Source organism: Oncorhynchus nerka, linkage group LG23 (genome assembly GCF_034236695.1).
Source record: "Oncorhynchus nerka isolate Pitt River linkage group LG23, Oner_Uvic_2.0, whole genome shotgun sequence".
NCBI classification, from domain to species: Eukaryota; Metazoa; Chordata; class Actinopteri; order Salmoniformes; family Salmonidae; genus Oncorhynchus; species Oncorhynchus nerka.
The window spans coordinates 38,711,040-38,731,077 of NC_088418.1; the positions used below are offsets into that span (position 1 = coordinate 38,711,040).

The 20,038-nt window shown below is 43.8% G+C and overlaps 1 protein-coding gene across 1 annotated transcript in view; it reads right to left on the minus strand.

Annotated features, from left to right (window-relative positions):
• Nucleotides 1-20,038, minus strand: part of st6gal1 (ST6 beta-galactosamide alpha-2,6-sialyltranferase 1) — a 170,594-nt gene that overhangs the window by 46,513 nt on the left and 104,043 nt on the right. The window contains exon 7 of the mRNA XM_029629923.2: nucleotides 18,019-18,120. Coding sequence (XP_029485783.2) covers nucleotides 18,019-18,120 — 102 coding nt within the window. The remainder of the gene's footprint in view (nucleotides 1-18,018; nucleotides 18,121-20,038) is intronic.

The window sequence follows — 20,038 nt, forward strand, 5'->3', positions numbered from 1 at the left end:
AGTACTATATCTCTTGACACAATGATGAAAATAATCATGGCCTCTAAACCTTCAAGCTGCATACTGGACCCTATTCCAACTAAACTAATGAAAGAGATGCTTCCTGTGCTTGGCCCTCCTATGTTGAACATAATAAACGGCTTTCTATCCACCGGATGTGTACCAAACTCACTAGAAGTGGCAGTAATAAAGCCTCTCTTGAAAAAGCCAAACCTTAACTCAGAAAATATAAAAAATGATCGGCCTATATCGAATCTTCCATTCCTTTTAAAATAAATTGAAAAATCTGTTGCACAGCAACTCACTGCCTTCCTGAAGACAAACAATGTATACGAAATGCTTCAGCCTGGTTTTAGACCCCATCACAGCACTGAGACTGCAGGTGTGAAGGTGGTAAATGACCTTTTAATGGCGTAAGACCGAGGCTCTGCATCTGTCTTCGTGCTCCTAGAACTTAGTTCTGCTTTTGATACCTTCGATCACCACATTCTTTTGGAGAGATTGGAAACTCAAATTGGTCTACACGGACAAGTTCTGGCCTGGTTTAGATCTTATCTGTCGGAAAGATATCAGTTTGTCTCTGTGGTTTGTCCTCTGACAAATCAACTGTAAATTTCGGTGTTCCTCAAGGTTCCGTTTAGGACCACTATTGTTTTCACTCTATATTTTACATCTTGGGGATGTCATTCAAAAACATAATGTTAACTTTCACTGTTATGCGGATGACACACAGCTGTACATTTCAATGAATGGCGAAGCCCTAAAATTGCCCTCGCTAGAAGCCTGTGTTTCAGACATAAGGAAGTGGATGGCTGCAAATGTTCTACTTTTAAACTCGGACAAAACATAGATGCTTATTCTAGGTCGCAAGAAACAAAGAGATCTTCTGTTGAATCTGACAAATCTTGATGGTTGTACAGTCGTCTCAAATAAAACTCTGAAAGACCTCGGCGTTACTCTGGACCCTGATCTCTCTTTTGACGAACATTTCAAGACTGTTTCAAGGATGATGCAGAAAAATTAATCCATGCTTGTTACTTCTAGGTTCGACTACTGCAAAGCTCTACTTTCTGGCTATCCGGATAAAGCACAAAATAAACTTCAGTTAGTGCTAAATACGGCTGCTAGAATCCTGACTAGAACCCCAAAATTTGATCATATTACTCCAGTGCGGGCCTCCCTTCCTTGCCTCCTTTCCTGTTAAGGCAAGGGCTGATTTCAAGGTTTTACTGCTAACCTACAAAGCATTACATGGGCTTGCTCCTACCTATATTTCCGATTTGGTCCTGCCGTACATACCTACACGTACGCTACGGTCACAAGACGCAGGCCTCCTAATTGTCCCTAGAATTTCTAAGCAAACAGCTGGAGGCAGGGCTTTCTCCTATAGAGCTCCATTTTTATGGAATGGTCTGCCTACCCGTGAGAGACAGACTCGGTCTCAACCTTTAAGTCTTTACTGAAGATTCATCCCTTCAGTAGGTACTATGATTGAGTGTAGTCTGGCCCAGGAGTGTGAAGGTGAACGGAAAGGCTCTGGAGCAACGAACCGCCCTTGCTGTCTTTGCCTAGCCGGTTCCCCTCTCTCCACTGGGATTCTCTGCCTCTAACCCTATTACTGGCTTACTGGTGGTCTTCCATGCCGTCCCTAGGAGGGGTGCGTCACTTGAGTGGGTTGAGTCACTGATGTGATCTTCCTGTCTGGGTTGACGCCCCCCCTTGGGTTGTGCCGTGGCGGAGATCTTTGTGGGCTATACTCAGCCTTGTCTCAGGATGGTAAGTTGGTGGTTGAAGATATCCCTCTAGTGGTGTGGGCGCTGTGCTTTGGGGTTATATCCTGCCTGTTTGGCCCTGTCCGGGGGTATCATCGGATGGGGCCACTGTGTCTCCTGACCCCTCCTGTCTCAGCCTCCAGTATTTATGCTGCAGTAGTTTGTGTCGGGGGGCTAGGGTCAGTCTGTTATATCTGGAGTACTTCTCCTGTCTTATCCGGTGTCCTGTTTGAATTTAAGTATGCTCTCTCTAATTCTCTCTTTTTTTCTCTCTCTCCGAGGACCTAAGCCCTAGGACCATGCCTCAGGACTAACTGGCATGATGACTCCTTGCTGTCCCCAGTCCACCTGGCCATGCTGCTGCTCCAGTTTCAACTGTTCTGTCTACAGCTATGGAACCCTGACCTGTTCACTGGACGTGCTATCTCTCCCAGACCTGCTGTTTTCAACTCTCTAGAGACAGCAGGAGCGGTAGAGATACTCTTAATGATCGGCTATGAAAAGCCAACTGGCATTTACTCCTGAGGTGCTGACTTGTGGCACCCTCGACAACTACTGTAATTATTATTATTTGACCATGCTGGTCAATAATGAACATTTGAACATCTTGGCCATGTTCTGTTATAATCTCCACACGGCACAGCCAGAAGAGGACTGGCCACCCCTCATAGCCTGGTTCCTCTCTAGGTGTCTTCCTAGGTTTTTGCCTTTCTAGGGAATTTTTCCTAGCCACCGTGCTTCTACACCTGCATTGCTTGCTGTTTGGGGTTTTAGGTTGGGTTTCTGTACAGCACTTTGAGATATCAGCTGATGTAAGAAGGGCTATATAAATACATTTGATTTAATAGCATTTCAATTCACGTCACTCGCTCTGAGAGCTTGAAGTAGTTGTTCCCCTGGTATTTTGTGGAGCGATGGGTAACGATGCTTTGAGGGTGGCTGTTGTCTATGTGTGCAGAGGGTCCCTGGTTCGAGCTGAGGTAGGGGCGAGGAGAGGGATGGAAGCTAAACTGTTACACTGATATATTCAAGTCCCAAATCATCTGTTAGAACTAATGGGAATATGTCGCATTCCTTTTCACTACAACGAGGAAATCGTCAAGGAGATTGTCTCTCGGCACTGTTATTTGCCCTTAGTATAGAACCTCTTGCGGAAGCTATTCAAAGTGCCATAAACATTCATGGTCTGCAGGTGGGGCTAAATGAACACAACATATCTCTATATGCAAACGATGTCATCCTGTATATGACAGAGGCTGAGACAACGATTCGAAATATATTCAAATGAATAGGTGAATATGGTGCTACATCAGGCTATAAAAGGAATGTTGGTAAAACTATTGCTATGATGACAATTGGTGATGCACCCTCAAGTATCAAAGACAACTACACATTGAAGTTGACTGATACAAGTTTACGTTATTTGGGTGTTAGTCTGACTTAATATTATGGGAAACTAAAATGTTTTGAACTACCCAACTGTGATTAGTAAAATCACTGAAGATCTAGCAGGTCGGGTTGAAAATAAAATGTCTTACCAAGACTGCTCTGTTTTCAATGCTTCCTGTTAAAATCCCCGCTAAAACCTTTACTCGCCTAAATGCAGCAATAGGCACATTTTTATGGCAAAATAAAAAGGCTTGTATTAGTTGTAAAAAACTACAAGTGTTCAAAGAACTGGGTGGGCTTGGCCTCCCTAACCTTAAATCATATTACTGGGCAGCGCAACTTAATCACATAGCATCATGGATTCAACACCCGAAGGATTTGTCATGGCTTGAAAATGAGTCAATATTGTGATATGCCTTTATAGCAGGTCCTATTTCTATTGACAGGATTAAACAAAACCCAATTATTACTCTTACATTGAAGACATGGAAGGAGGTTCAACGCCAATATAAACTGAGTAATGACATTTCTAGACACTCGCCTATATTTCACAACCCAGCCTTTCTCCCTGCTACTATGTCCCAAAGATTTAGGGAATGGGAAAAGAGAGGGCTTTGTAGAGTCTCTCAACTATTCAAAGGCTCAATTTTTAAATAATTTAAAGAAATCCAGGAGTAATTCATTATATCCCCAAAAAACGTTATAGGTACCTTCAAGTAAGGCAATTCATTGTTAAAAAAAGGATTGTTTACAAAAAATGACTGAGCCGATTACGCCTATTGACGAGATGATTGAATCACTTTGTCAAGGGGAAAACATAGGAACCGTTTCAAATGTTTATCACAATATCCTTAACATGCAAATATTATCTTTAGATAATCTTAGGAACTCATGGCAGGTTGAATTACAGGTGCAGATATCAGAGGAGAGCTGGGGGAACATATGGAAAACACTATATAAAGACACTACATGTAACTGAACAAGGGAGTTTCAATTCAAAGTACTACATATTTTTTTTTATGAACTGGGGCGTGGCTGCAGCTTTTAGGCTTCCTGTAATCCACAATGAGCTCCTTGGTTTTATTTGCATTGAAGGCCAGGTTGTTGACAGTGCACCATGCAGCCAGGTGCTTGACCTCCTCCCTGTAGGCTGACTCGTCATTGTCACTGATCAGGCCTACCACCGTGGTGTTGTTTGTGATCTTGACGATGGTGTTGGAACCGTGTACAGGAACGCAGTCATAGGTGAAGAGGGAGTATAGGAGGGGGTTCAGCATGCAGCCCTGTGGCACACCGGTGTTCAGGGTTGAGGAGGTGAGGTTGTTTAACTTGACAGACAGGGGTCTGTTGGTTAGGATGTCCAAAGTGTAGTTACAGAGAGAGAGGCTGATCCCTAGGTCATGGAGTTTGGTGACCAGCCTAGAGGGAATGACCGTATTGAATGCTGAGTATATGAACAGCCTTCTCATAAAGGTGTTGATTTCGTCCAGGTGGGTCAGGGCAGAGTGTAAAGCTATGGAGATGGCGTCCTCTGTAGACCTGTTCAGTCGGTAGGCAAACTGGTGGGGATCCAGTGTTGCAGGGAAGCAGGACATGAGGTAGGCCAAAACCAGTCTTTCACAATTTCGCACTTCATGATTGTGGGGGTGAGTGCAATAGGTTGGAAGTCATTCAGACTTGATGCGGTCGACTGCTTCGGCACTGGCACAATGGTTGCGGTCTTGAAGCAAGTGGGGACAACCGGCTGGGCCAGTGACAGGTTGAAAATGTCAGTGAAGACCTCGGCCAGCTGCCCAGCACATGCTCGAGCACATGACCGGAGCACACGATCAATGCAGGCATCACATCTGCGATGGATAGTCTGAGGGAGAGGTCGTCTAGGGGGAGCTCAGCTTTGATGGCTGGATTTTTGTTGTCCCTGTCAAAGCGAGCATAGAACCTAAGTTTGCAGCTTCCAACGACTCAAAATCCAAACTTTGAAAAAAGCATTTTTATTTTTTAAATAATAATGAGCAAGCTATCAGGGGGGTGGTCCCCATTCTCCCACTAATTAGTGAAACCTCACCTATAGAAAGATTGATCGCTGACCTCAGCAGTGATATAAACCCAACTATGCCATTAGCAAAAAATGCCCCCCAAAATAAACCATGCATTGTCAAGGTTCTCTCCAGTTTAGCCCTGATATATGGCCGCCAGCAGAGATTATTGACAGTATCTTAATGCACAGCAGAAGCACAAGCAAGAAACGGTTGATATGAAGAGACAGTGGGGAGAACCAGGAAACTAATGACAAAAGCCGAAAAATAAAAAATACTGCTAGGAACTGCGTTTGAAAACGGAACAATTCTATTTTTTTAAATGCAAAAACGTATGATAATGAACGAGAACAAACTCTTGAACAAAATAGTCTTCTACAGGAACAACTCGATTTTGCCAAAAATAAGTAAAATGAAGTCCACGCCAAACTAGATACATCTGATGAGTTATCTACAAACAGGGGTGCGCAACTTGATAACATGTATGCAGTTTTGTTGAACAACACTCAAAGAAACAAGTTCTAGTCCAAATGCTGCAGACCAGAGACGATCAGTTAATGAACACAATGACTAAGTTGGATGACAAATCAGCGGAACTCATCGAAGTCTCTGACCAAATAATTGATGCGAGAACCCAGGTGAGGAAGATGAGAAAAATTATCTCTACACAAGCGGAGGAAATTTCATCACTGAATCTCTTGCTCCGCACTCAAGACCTTTACCTGCAAACGATGACAGATAAGTATGAGGCCGAACGGAGCAAGTGCGACTCTCAGGTATCTAAAATAAGTACACTAGGAACCCAAGTGGACTCAGAATACCACCCTTAGGAGGAATTTCAGAACAGTTACGCGCTACAGTGTGACTACCCAACCAAGCTCGCAACCGGAGCTCGGTACACAAAGGAGTGAAGAGACAGAAGGTTTCAGAATTTGCCTCTCTCTCAGGTGTCCCTCAGTCTTCTCCTCTTGGTCATTCGGCACAGAGTAATATGGCGACTCCTCACCAACAAAGCCAAAGCTTGGCTTCTCCTCTTGGCCGTTCGGCCCAAATGTCCCCACAAGATGACGTCATGGAACACCTTGACAAAAACGTAAAAAAACTTCCACTTGAGGGAAGCCAAACGACACTGCGACGATCTTAGCAGACATAGAGGATGCCTTGGATGGCTATCCGAATGCTACAGGTACTGACAGTCTTTACCTCTTGAAGCGAATGTCGAATAGACATGTGACAAGGTTAATCCGTCTACAACAGCAACAGGTGCAAAAAGACTACTCGAAATTTGCCATGGCTTTGAAAATAGAATTCAGTGCTTCTGTGACACGCAAACACGACAGCTCACTGTCAAACAAGCTCGGCAGGAACACCCACAAGCATACTATCATAGGCTTTGTTCAGCTTACTTTGGCTACTCACTGAAACAGGAATGGAATGTATCCCAACTTCATTAACTACTGTGGCCCTTCAGCCCACGTTGGTTTGCCAATGTCAGAACTCAAAGAGCTTGCGAGCACAGCTTTTGAGGCATCAACAGTGAGGGGCGCTAAGAGCCCTGACATCTTGGTTTTGAAGATTTGAACAGGAGCACTCACTCCAGTTAGAGGGTGCGTTATCAGGAATAACGCACAACAAAGGCATGTACCACGAAAACATGATACCAATAACCACAGTGGTCAAAATAACTATAAAGTACATCGCCAGCGAAACGACTACCGCTACAATCAACCTGATTACTACGTTCCTGCCCCCAACCCACACAAAATATCAGAGCACAAGGGTAACAAAGGGTTCAATGATGATCAAATCGTAGACCGATGTTCTCTAAAAGCTCTGCTAAGAGAACTACAGAAGCGCCAAAAATTTCACAAATAGGAAAAAGATCACCATGACTAGGCGTGGCTTTGCCGGACAACAGGTCCGCCAAAATTAACACCATTTGCGTAAACAATCAACTTAATCCCGCTCTCAAACGAGACCCTGCTTGATCAAGGAACAGGCCCGCTGGCTTTGACTACAGACTCAGATACAAATGTTGCGACGCACAAGGTCAACAACATCGCAATAGCCAATTCCACTCAAACTCTAAGTCAAATTACACATCACACCATTGCGAACAATCACTCCACTTTGTGGGGAATATGACCACAAAACTCAGACGCCATACCTCAACACATTCCTGGAGGACTGCTTAACCTGTGATGAGCTAATTGATTTGGGTTCAACAATATCGCTCATCTCTCAAATGTTGTTCAATGATCTCAAAAGGGCTTTGAAGCCAGCTAAATGTTGGTTAAAAAAGGAGCGACGTGACACTAAACTTCAAGGTTTCACTCAGACTACCTCGCCTCTCACAATGCTACTCATGCTGAAACTACACTCCCAGAACGTATCGCTTGTTCACCCTGTGTATGTTAGCAGCCTCGAAACTGAATATCTGCTACTTTGAGCAGACTTGATGGATCGTTTCGTCCCACTGATGGATTGGAAAAACAACCAATTGTGGTCACAGGTAACCGTGCCGTCGCCACCGACCACACTGTCTTCTCCTAACGCTGGCTGCAACACAGTCATCCACAAGGAGTATCTGTTGAAAGGACCCCTGGAGAAAAAGACGTTTCGACACATCTCGGTGCAGAATCTGACTCAAGCAGATATTCACATTCAATCAGCAAACCTGAATGACTATTCTTTTCATGATTTTGAGCCAGCAGTTTCTGTGTGTGAGCAACTTCCCTCCTCCTTGGAGTCATGGGATACTGTCGCCAAGATGAACTTCTCTTGTCCTTCAGACACTTCCGCAAGCACCGCGGCCGCCTCAGGAATAAAAGCATCAACGTGCAGAGTGGACTCAACGTGCAGCAGGTGACATGGAGGTGAGTGAGAGAAGGAGCAAATATTGATGGTTAAGACCGAATAATGACATCACAACAGTCTAATCCTAAAGTTAATTTAAGCTGTGATATTCCTCTAAGTATGGCTTCTCATGTGCATTTCAGATAATACAATCAAGCAGGGAGAGTGACTTTGAGACAATGACATACAGAGAGAGAAAGAGAGAGAGAGAGCAGACAGTCATGCGAAGATGATCGGCCAAATGTGAATGTCATACCTACTCAAACCCGATCAAATAGGACACTCTATTTTCAGGAGAAATGTTTTAAAGATTATAGTTGGCTCCATTACAGCCCCTCCTTAAAGGGGGTCCTCTGTTTCTATCGTGCTAAATACTTTGTAACACAAAAGTCCAAGTTCAACTTTTGTCAAGACTGGCTTTCAAAATTGGAAGAAGGCACTGGAGAAATTTAGTGCGCATAAAGACAGCCAAATTAGTGTCACAAATTAGCTATGATGACTCGGATTCAGGAGCCAAAGCCTGTTAATTACAACTTTCACATGAGCTTGAAAGACAGCAGCAACGAGCGAAGATAAATCTTATGAAAATTGTTGGGGGTGTGAAGTGCTTGGTGCGGCAAGGTCAGGATTTTCGAGGCATTGATAAGGAGAGTGGGAATTTCAGCCAGCTTCTAAAGCACAAGGTAGAGGATGATGCAGAGCTGACCACCTGGCTGAAATGTCACTTTGATTTCACCAGTCCCCAAATGCAAAAAAATAATTGAAGCTGGTGGGCATTACAATCGTCAAATAAATTGTCAGAAATAACATCAATGCCAGTGGTCCAGTTCACACTTGGCATTGATGGCACCCAGGATATATCAGGAGTTGATGAGGAGTCAATATGTTTAAATGAGTTGATGAGACTGCTCTTCTCTGTATCACGGAGGCCCTCCACACTGCTAAAGCTAACTCTCTCTCCTCTGCTCTCATCCTTCTAGACCTATCGGCTGCCTTCGATACTGTGAACCATCAGATCCTCCTCTCCACCCTCTCCGAGTTGGGCATCTCCGGCGCGGCCCACGCTTGGATTGCGTCCTACCTGACAGGTCGCTCCTACCAGGTGGCGTGGCGAGAATCTGTCTCCTCACCACGCGCTCTCACCACTGGCGTCCCCCAGGGCTCTGTTCTAGGCCCTCTCCTATTCTCGCTATACACCAAGTCACTTGGCTCTGTCATAACCTCACATGGTCTCTCCTATCATTGCTATGCAGACGACACACAATTAATCTTCTCCTTTCCCCCTTCTGATGACCAGGTGGCGAAACGCATCTCTGCATGTCTGGCAGACATATCAGTGTGGATGACGGATCACCACCTCAAGCTGAACCTCGGCAAGACGGAGCTGCTCTTCCTCCCGGGGAAGGACTGCCCATTCCATGATCTCGCCATCACGGTTGACAACTCCATTGTGTCCTCCTCCCAGAGCGCTAAGAACCTTGGCGTGATCCTGGACAACACCCTGTCGTTCTCAACTAACATCAAGGCGGTGGCCCGTTCTTGTAGGTTCATGCTCTACAACATCCGCAGAGTACGACCCTGCCTCACACAGGAAGCAGCGCAGGTCCTAATCCAGGCACTTGTCATCTCCCGTCTGGATTACTGCAACTCGCTGTTGGCTGGGCTCCCTGCCTGTGCCATTAAACCCCTACAACTCATCCAGAACGCCGCAGCCCGTCTGGTGTTCAACCTTCCCAAGTTCTCTCACGTCACCCCGCTCCTCCGCTCTCTCCACTGGCTTCCAGTTGAAGCTCGCATCCGCTACAAGACCATGGTGCTTGCCTACGGAGCTGTGAGGGGAACGGCACCTCAGTACCTCCAGGCTCTGATCAGGCCCTACACCCAAACAAGGGCACTGCGTTCATCCACCTCTGGCCTGCTCGCCTCCCTACCACTGAGGAAGTACAGTTCCCGCGCAGCCCAGTCAAAACTGTTCGCTGCTCTGGCCCCCCAATGGTGGAACAAACTCCCTCACGATGCCAGGACAGCGGAGTCAATCACCACCTTCCGGAGACACCTGAAACCCCACCTCTTTCAGGAATACCTAGGATAGGATAAAGTAATCCTTCTCACCCTCCCCCCCCTTAAAAGATTTAGATGCACTATTGTAAAGTGGCTGTTCCACTGGATGTCTTAAGGTGAACGCACCAATTTGTAAGTCGCTCTGGATAAGAGCGTCTGCTAAATGACTTAAATGTCAAATGTAAATGTAAATGCACCTAGGATATATCAGGAGTTGATCAGGAGTCAATATGTTTGATGGCACAAATGATATATCAGGAATTGATCAGGAGTCAATATGTTTAGATGCACCTAGGATATATCAGGAGTTGATCAGGAGTCAATATGTTTGATGGCACAAATGATATATCAGGAGTTGATCAGGAGTCAATATGTTTGATGGCACCAATGATATATCAGGAGTTGATCAGGAGTCAATATGTTTGATGGCACCCAGGATATATCAGGAGTTGATGAGGAGTCAATATGTTTAAATGCACCTAGGATATATCAGGAGTTGATCAGGAGTCAATATGTTTGAATGCACCCAGTATATATCAGGAGTTGATCAGGAGTCAATATGTTTGCGCTTTGTAGATGCAGATCTACAACCAAACGATGACGGTGCTACAAACATGGCTGGACGATTGCAGGGGGTGCAAGCCATTTTAAGGAAAGAACAACCACTGGCTACATATTATCACTGTGGTCCACATGGTTTCACCTCGTGCAAACCTTTGTCCCACCAGGTGGACTGTTCGCACCCCTGCCATCCGTTCAGGTCTCAGCCAATAGGAGTCAGTGCTGACAGTCCTTGAAGAAATAGCATCATGCAGCTCATCTGACACTTCAACTAAGGCTAATGATCTTCATGGAACATTTCTAAAAGGGGACACTGTGCTTGGCCTTATAATGACTGAATAACTGATGGGGGATTTGGAGTGCCTGAACACCTCCCTGCAGCTTAGGAAACAGACTGTTTCAGGCATGTTGGAGGCTATGGACCATGTCAAAACAAGCATGCAGGGCAAGCGGATGGAGGAGCACATTGATGTCTTGTTCGCAAAAGCAACTGCTATAGCAATAACGTTGGACCTACAACTTATTCAGATGCCTCATATCCGCAAATCTACAAAGCGTTACACTGGTCAGGCTGCTGCCCATATCCATCTAGATGCCCAGTCTTTGTACAGAGCCCAATTCTACAACACCTTGGACTCAGTGAATACTCAATTCAAAGAGAGATTTGGTCAAGCTGGATTCCAAAAGCTGCAGCAGATTGAAAATTCAAGACTACTGCAGGTGCAGCTGGCCATATTTGGGGCTAATTACACATATAAAACGAGCTCAGATGTTGATAGCATTATTGGGGGAATGGTGGCAGAGGTAAGATGGTCTCTTTAGGCAGGTGGAAGCTTTAGTAAGGCTTGGGGGTCGTGAGAGGAGTTTTAGTGCTCTGAGGAGGCTTAAGACATGGCTTAGATCATCAATGAGTCAAACAAGGCCGAATAATGTGGCCATGTGTCATGTGCACCAGGAGAAACTGGACAGACTGGACCATGAAGGAATATGCCAGTATTTTATCAGTGTCAACGATAAACACAAAAAGGCCTTTGGATCCTTTGCTAGCTATTTTCTATACTTTAAAACTGGAACCCCCACCAGAAGCTAGCCAGCTAACTAGCTATTAGCTAGTTGTCAGTTAGCCACTGCTAGCAGTCATCAGCTAACCTTAGCCCGATCAACTCCTGCCTTTTCACCTGATCATTGCAGCTAGCTAGCTGCTATGCGAGTGGCTACTCCTGGCTAACGTCTCTGTCCCGAAGAAAGCACCAGTTAGCCTGGAGCTAGCCTCGTGCTAGGCCCATCTCCCAGCTAGCTATTTTGCCAATTGGCCTGGACCCATTTTACTGGCAACATGAAGCCCTGCCGAATCATCACGACTGGTCTGCCGATGTAATCCGCCGGAGGGAATTTCCACAGGCTCTTACGTCGCAATGTCCCCCTAAGGCTCTTCTGCTAGCCTGCTAGCCCCGGCCAGTTAGCTGTCTGAATCGCCGTGTCTCCAGCTCGCCTAGCTACTCACTGGACCCTATGATTACTCGGCTATGCATGCCTCTCCCTAATGTCAATATGGCTTGTCCATTGCTGTTCTGGTTAGTGATTATTGTCTTATTTCAGTGTAGAGCCTCCAGCCCTGATCAATATGACTTAGCTAGCCCTTTTGTTCCACCTCCCACACATGTGGTGACCTCACCTGGTTTAAATAGTGTCTCTAGAGACAAAGCCTCTCTAATCGTCTACTCCTCCTCTGTTCCTCTGGGGATGTAGAGGTTTATCCAGGCCCTGCAGCGTCTAGCTCCACTCCCATTGCCCAGGCGCTCTCATTTTTTGACTTCTGTAACCTCCTCCCTAAGTTTGTTTTATTCACTGCTTTAGCACACTCTGCCAACCCGGATGTCCTAGCCGTGCCTGAATCCTGGCTTAGGAAGGCCACCAAAAATTCAGAAATTTACATCCCTAACTAGAACATAACATTTTTCGACAAGATAGAACTGCTAAAGGAGGCGGAGTTGCAATCTACTGCAGAGATATCCTGCAGAGTTCTGTCATACTATCCAGGTCTGTGCCCAAACAATTCTAGCTTCTACTTTAAAAAAATCTACCTTTCCAGAAACAAGTCTATCACTGTTGCCGCTTCTTATAGACCACCTTCAGCCCCCAGCTGTGCCCTGGACACCATATGTGAATTGATTGCTCCCTATCTATCTTCAGAGCTTGTACTGTTAGGTGACCTAAACTGGGACATGCTTAACACTCCGGCTGTCCTAACATCTAAGCTAGATGCCCTCAATCTCACACAAATGATCAATGAACCTACCAGGTACAACCCCAAAGCCATAAACACGGGCACCCTCATAGATATCATCCTGACCAACCTGCCCTCTAAATACACCTCTGTTGTCTTCAACCAGGATCTCAGTGATCACTTCCTCATTGCCTGCGTCCGTAATGGGTCTGCGGTCAAACGACCACCCCTCATCACTGTCAAACGCTCCCTAAAAACATTCAGCGGGTAGGCCATTCTAATCGACCTGGCCCGGGTATCCTGGAAGAATATTGACCTCATTCCGTCAGTAGAGGATGCCTGGTTATTCTTTAAAAGTGCTTTCCTCACGATCTTAAATAAACATGCCCCATTCAAAAAATGTAGAACCAGGAACAGATATAGAGCCCTTGGTTCACTCCAGACCTGACTGCCCTTGACCAGCACAAAAACATCCTGTGGCGTACTGCATTAGCATCGAATAGCCCCCGAGATATGCAACTTTTCAGGGAAGTTAGGAACCAATATACACAGGCAGTTAGGAAAGCAAAGGCTAGCTTTTTCAAACAGAAATTTGCATCCTGTAGCACAAACTCCAAAAAGTTCCAGGACACTGTAAAATCCATGTAGAATAAGAACCCCTCCCCCCAGCTGCCCACTGTACTGAGGCTAGGAAACACTGTCACCACCGATAAATCCTCAATAATTGAGAAATTCAATAAGCATTTTTCTATGGCTGGCCATACTTTTCACCTGGCTACCCCTACCCCGGTCAAAAGCCCTGCACTCCCCACAGCAACCTGCCCAAGCCTCTCCCATTTCTTCTTCTTCACCCAAATCCAGATAGCTGATGTTCTGAAAGAGCTGCAAAATCTGGACCCTTACAAATAAGCTGGGCTAGACAATCTGGACACTCTTTTTCTAAAATTATCTGACGCAATTGTTGCAAACCCTATTACTAGCCTGTTCAACCTCTCTTTCTGAGATTCCCAAAGATTGGAAAGCTGCCACGGTCATCCCCTTCTTCAAAGGGGGAGACACTCTAGACAAACTGTTACAGAACTATATCTATCCTACCCTGCCTTTCTAAGGTCTTCAAAAGCCAAGTTAATTAACAGATCACCGAACATTTTGAATCCCACCATACTTTCTCCGCTCTGGCAGTCTCTATGGGGGGTGCCACAGAGTTAAATTCACGGGCCGAATCTTTTCTCTGTATACATCAATGATGTTGCTCTTGCTGCTGTTGATTATCTGATTCTCTGATCCACGCAGATGACACCATTCTGCCATGCTGCCAAGAATACCCTCGTAAAACTGACTATCCTACCGATCCTTGACTTTGGCAATGTCATTTACAAAATAGCCTCCAACACTCTACTCAGCAAATTGGATGCAGTGTATCACAGTTCTATCTGTTTTGTCACCAAAGCCCCATATACTATCCACCACACTGACCTGTATGTTCTCGTTGGCTGGCCCTCCCTTCATATTCGTTGCCAAACCTACTGGCTCCAGGTCATCTTTAAGTATTTGCTAGGTAAAGCCCACCTTATCTCAGCTCACTGGTCACCATAGCAGCACCCACCCGTAGCACGCGCTCCAGCAGGTATATTTCACTTTTCAGCCCCAAAGCCAATTCCTCCTTTGGCCTTCTTCCCTTCCATTTCTCTCCTGCCAATGACTGGAACGAATTGCAAGAATCACTGAAGCTGGAGACACATATCTCCCTCACTAACTTTAAGCACCAGCTGTCAGAGCAGCTCACAGATCATTGCACCTGTACATAGCCCATCCAACTACCTTATCCCCATATTGTTATTTATTTTTTTGCTCCTTTGCACCTCAGTATCTTTACTTGCACATTCCGCTTCTGCACATCTATCACTCCAGTGTTTAATTGCTAGGGGGGCGCCAAATTGGGAGCCACCTAGAAAAATGACAGTTTCTGGCTTATTTTTCCAAAAACCAGCCTGGAACTGCAATCTGGGAGGACTTGGCTATGGGTGGATTATTGACTGAAGTGCGCCAGCTAAACTGAGTGTTTATGGATATAAAGAAGAACATTATCGAACAAAAGGACCATTAACAGGGTAACAGGGACCTTTTGGAGTGCAACCAGAAGAAGGCATTTTTTTATATTGCTATTTCTGACTTTTGTGTCGCACCTGCCTGGTTGAAATATATGTTTTTCATGCGTTTGTATGCGGGGAGCTGTCCTCAGATAATCACATGGTTTGCTTTTGCCGTAAAGCCTTTTTGAAATCTGACACAGTGGCTGGCTTAACAAGAAGTGAAGCTTTATTTTGATGTATTACACTATTGATTTTACGGAAGTTAAATATTTATAATACCGTCCCACCTGCCCATGAGAAGTTAATATTATTATGAACAAAACAAAAACAGGAATAGGCAAACAAGAGTACATAAAATTAACCTGTTGCGACGAGCCATCCCGGATCCGGGATCGTGAATACAGCCTCAAGCTCATTACCATAACGCAACGTTAACTATTCATGAAAATCGCAAATGAAATGAAATCAATATGTTAGCTCTCAAGCTTAGATTTTTGTTAACAACACTGTCATCTCAGATTTTCAAAATATGCTTCTCAACCTTAGCAAAACAAGCATTTGTGTAACAGTATTGATAGCTAGCGTAGCATTTAGCGTAGCATTTAGCGTTAGCATTCAGCAGGCAACATTTTCACAAAAACCAGAAAAACATTCAAATAAAAGAATTTACCTTTGAAGAACTTCAGATGTTTTCAATGAGGAGACTCTCAGTTAGATAGCAAATGTTCCGTTTTTACAAAAAGATTATTTGGTTTGACAAATCGCTCCGTTTTCTCCATCACGTTTGTGTAAGAAAAAAAACGAAAATTAAGTCATTAAAACGCGAACTTTTTTCCAAATTAACTCCATAATATCGACAGAAACATGGCAAACCGATGTTTAGAATCAATCCTCAAGGTTTTTTTCACATATCTATCGACGATAAATCCATCTTGGCAGTTGACTTTCTCTTCTAAGAAATGGAACGGCGCATGGACCTAAAGATTACGCAATAATTTTGACACAGGACACCGGGCGGACCCCTGGTAAATGTAGTCTCTTATGGTCAATATTCCAATGATATGCCTACAAATACGTCACAATGCTGCAGACACCTTGGAGAAACGACACAAAGGGCAGGCTCATTCCTGGTGCATTCACAGCCATATAAGGAGACATTGGAACACAGCGCCTTCAGAATCTGGGGCATTTCCTGTATGAAACTTCATCTTGGTTTCGCCTGTAGCATTAGTTCTGGGGCACTCACAGATAATATCTTTGCAGTTTTGGAAACGTCAGAGTTTTTTCTTTCCAAAGCTGTCAATTACATGCATAGTCGAGTATCTTTTCGTGACAAAATATCTTGTTTAAAACGGGAACGTTTTTTATCCAAAAATTAAAAGAGCGCCCCCTATCTCGAAGAAGTTAACAGACAGAGGTATTACATATCGAGATGTATTTTCAATTTGTCAAAACGTTTTCTGGAATGTATTGCTTTTTTGTTTTTAGACTTACTGATAATTTCAAAATAATATTTCAATTCTATCTTAAAGAATGTGAAGAGGGGTTTGTTCTTTGCCCACATCATTTTATGGATAAATCTGCCATGAAAAATAAACAAATTAACAATGAAAGTTACATCGGGGTCCATATAAATACATATTTGTTATCAATTGTGTTATAAATTGTGTATAAATACACATTTGTTTGAATGTGTGTATAATAAAGAACTTTACAGGGGTGCTTGATTGCTGTTGTTAGTACAGAATGCTCGGATCAACCCTTAAAGAGTTGTGTGGGGCTAAAGCTTCAGAGGGTGTGAACGATGCTGAATGAGTGTAGTTAAAGAAGGGCTCTCCAGTAGTAGTACCAAAACATTCAAAGGCCATTTTCTCAAAAGTGAGTTTACAAGTTTATCAACTTTCAAAGAAAACTGACTTTCCCATTGTTTCTCAAATGCAGTGTATGTTATACCATTTTGTAGCTCTGAGTCTCTACTTTATCCAAAGTAAATAATACCATTTCAAATTTTGTTACATAAGACTGATTTGAGCCGGTCGGTTACAATTTATAAACCAAGCATTTCTGTTAAAAGTGAGTTCGCCAGATCAGAGGCAGTAGAGATTTACATTTACATTTACATTTAAGTCATTTAGCAGACGCTCTTATCCAGAGCGACTTACAAATTGGTGCATTCACCTTATGACATCCAGTGGAACAGTAGTGCATCTAAATCTTTTAAGGGGGGTGAGAGGGATTACTTTATCCTATCCTAGGTATTCCTTAAAGAGGTGGGGTTTCAGGTGTCTCCGGAAGGTGGTGATTGACTCCGCTGTCCTGGCGTCGTGAGGGAGTTTGTTCCACCATTGGGGGGCCAGAGCAGCGAACAGTTTTGACTGGGCTGAGCGGGAACTGTACTTCCTCAGTGGTAGGGAGGCGAGCAGGCCAGAGGTGGATGAACGCAGTGCCCTTGTTTGGGTGTAGGGCCTGATCAGAGATGACCAGGGATGTAAGTGAATTGGACAATTTTCCTGTCCTGCTAAGCATTCGAAATGTAACGAGAACTTTTGGGTGTCAGAGTAAATGTATGGAGTTAAAGGTACATTATTTTCTTTAGGAATGTAGTGTAGTAAAAATGTTCTAAAATATAAATAGTAAAGTACAAATACCCCTAAAAACTACTTAACTAGTGCTTTAAAGAATTTTTTACTTAAGTACTTTACACCACTGAGAGATGACTCTATGATCGAAAGGCCGACATCGGTGGATGCGGTGGATTGAGTCGTTGCAAAACAACACATTTTTGTTGCTTAAACAGACGGATTTTGACGGGGATGTTTTTATTAAGCTAAATAGATTTCCGCGGGGGCATGGACATCAACTCTAGGGGGTTAATGATCTTTACTGGTCTTGATTGTTCTTGACTAGTCTTGACTGGTCTTTACACTCAATCTTTACTGGTTTTGAAAAGTTTTTATTGGTCTTGAGTAGTATTTACTGGCCTCTAATGATCTCTACTGGTATTTACTCTCCCCAAGTCATACCTGGCTGAGGTCAGCAGAAAAGGGGGAAGGGTCCCAGGCCACCAGAACACCTGTGCTGTACAGAGAGCTGGACAGGAAGCGGTGGTCGTCTGATGCCATCACCTGCGGGACAGGTAACAACACAACGTTGTATCACCTATTACAGGTAAGAACACAGCTTTATACAACATATATAGGTAACAGCACAGGTTTATGCTTTATATAAATGTACATTTGAGTCATTTAGCAGAAACTCTAATCCAGGGCGACTTACCTTGCATTCGGAAAGACCCCTGACTTTTTCCACATTTTGTTAAGTTACAGCCTTTTTCTAAAATTGATTTTTTTTTAAATGTCCTCAATCTACTCAATACCCCATAATGACAAAGCGAAAACTTTTTATTTTATTTTTAATATTTGCAATTTTTATTTTGTATTTTTTTTAAATACCTGACTCACATAGAGTCGAAGTAGGAAGTTTACATACACTTAGGTTGGAGGCCATAAAACTAATTTTTCAACCACTCCACAAATTTCTTGTCAAACTATAGTTTTGGCAAGTCGGCTAGGACATCTAGTTTGTGTATGACACAAGTAATTTTCCCAACAATTTTGTACAGACAGACCTTTTCACTTATTCACTGTATCACAATTCCAGTGGGTCAGAAGTTTACATACACTAAGTTGACTGTGCCTTTAAGCAGCTTGGAAAATTCCAGAAAATTATGTCACGGCTTTAGGAGCTTCTGATAGGCTAATGTACATAATTTTACTCAATTGGAGGTATATCTGTGGATGTATTTCAAGGCCTACCTTCAAACTCAGTGCCTCTTTGCTTGACATCATGGGAAAATCAAAAGAAAAAAACTGTAGACCTCCACAAGTTTGGTTCATCCTTGGGTGCAATTTCCAAACGCCTGAAGGTACCACATTCATCTGTACAAACAATAGTACGAAAGTATAAACACCATAGGACCATGCAGCCGTCATACCGCTCAGGAAAGATACACGTTCTGTCTCCTAAAGATAAATGTACTTTAGCGCAAAAAGTGTAAATCAATCCCAGAACAACAGCAAAGGACCTTGTGAAGATGCTGGAGGAAACAGAAACAAAAGTATCTATATCCACAGTAAAACGAGTCCTATATCGACATAACCTGAAAGGCAGCTCAGCAAGAAAGAAGCCCCTGCTCAAAAACTGCCATAAAAAAGCCAGACTATGGTATGCCACTGCACATGGGGACAAAGATCGTACTTTTTGGAGAAATGTCCTCTGGTCTGATAAAACAAAAATAGAACTGTTTGGCCATAATTACCATCGTTATGTTTGGAGGACAAAGGGGGGGGGGGCGGGGCTTGCAAGCCGAAGAACACCATCCCAACCGTGAAGCACGGGGGTGGCAGCATCATGTCATGGGGGTGCTTTGCTGCAGGAGGGACTGGTGCTCTTCACAAAATAGATGGCATATGAGGAGGGGAAATCATGTAGATATATTGAAGCAACATCTCAAAACATCAGTCAGGAAGTTAATAAAGCTTGGTTGAAAATGGGTTTTCCAAATGGACAATGACCCCAAGCATACTTCCAAAGTTGTGGCAAAATGGCATAAGGACAACAAAGTCAAGGTATTGGAGTGGCCACAAACCCTGACCTCAATCCTATTGAAAATGTGTGGACAGAACTGAAAAGGCATGTGAGAGCAAGGAGGAATAGGCCAGCAAGTTGTGGGAAGCTTGTGGAAGGCATCCCAAAATGTTCGACCCAAGTTAAACTATTTAAAGGCAATGCTACCAAATACTAATTGAGTGTATGTAAACTTCTGATCCACTGGGAATGTGAATAAATAAATAAAAGCTTAAATAAATCATTCCCTCTACTATTATTCTGACATTTCACATTCTTAAAATAAAGTGGTGATCCTAACTGACCTAAGACAGGGAATTTTTACTAGGATTAAATATCTGGAATTGTGTAGAACTGAGTTTAAATGTATTTGGCTAAGGTGTATGTAAACTCAACAATAAGTATTCAGACTCTTGT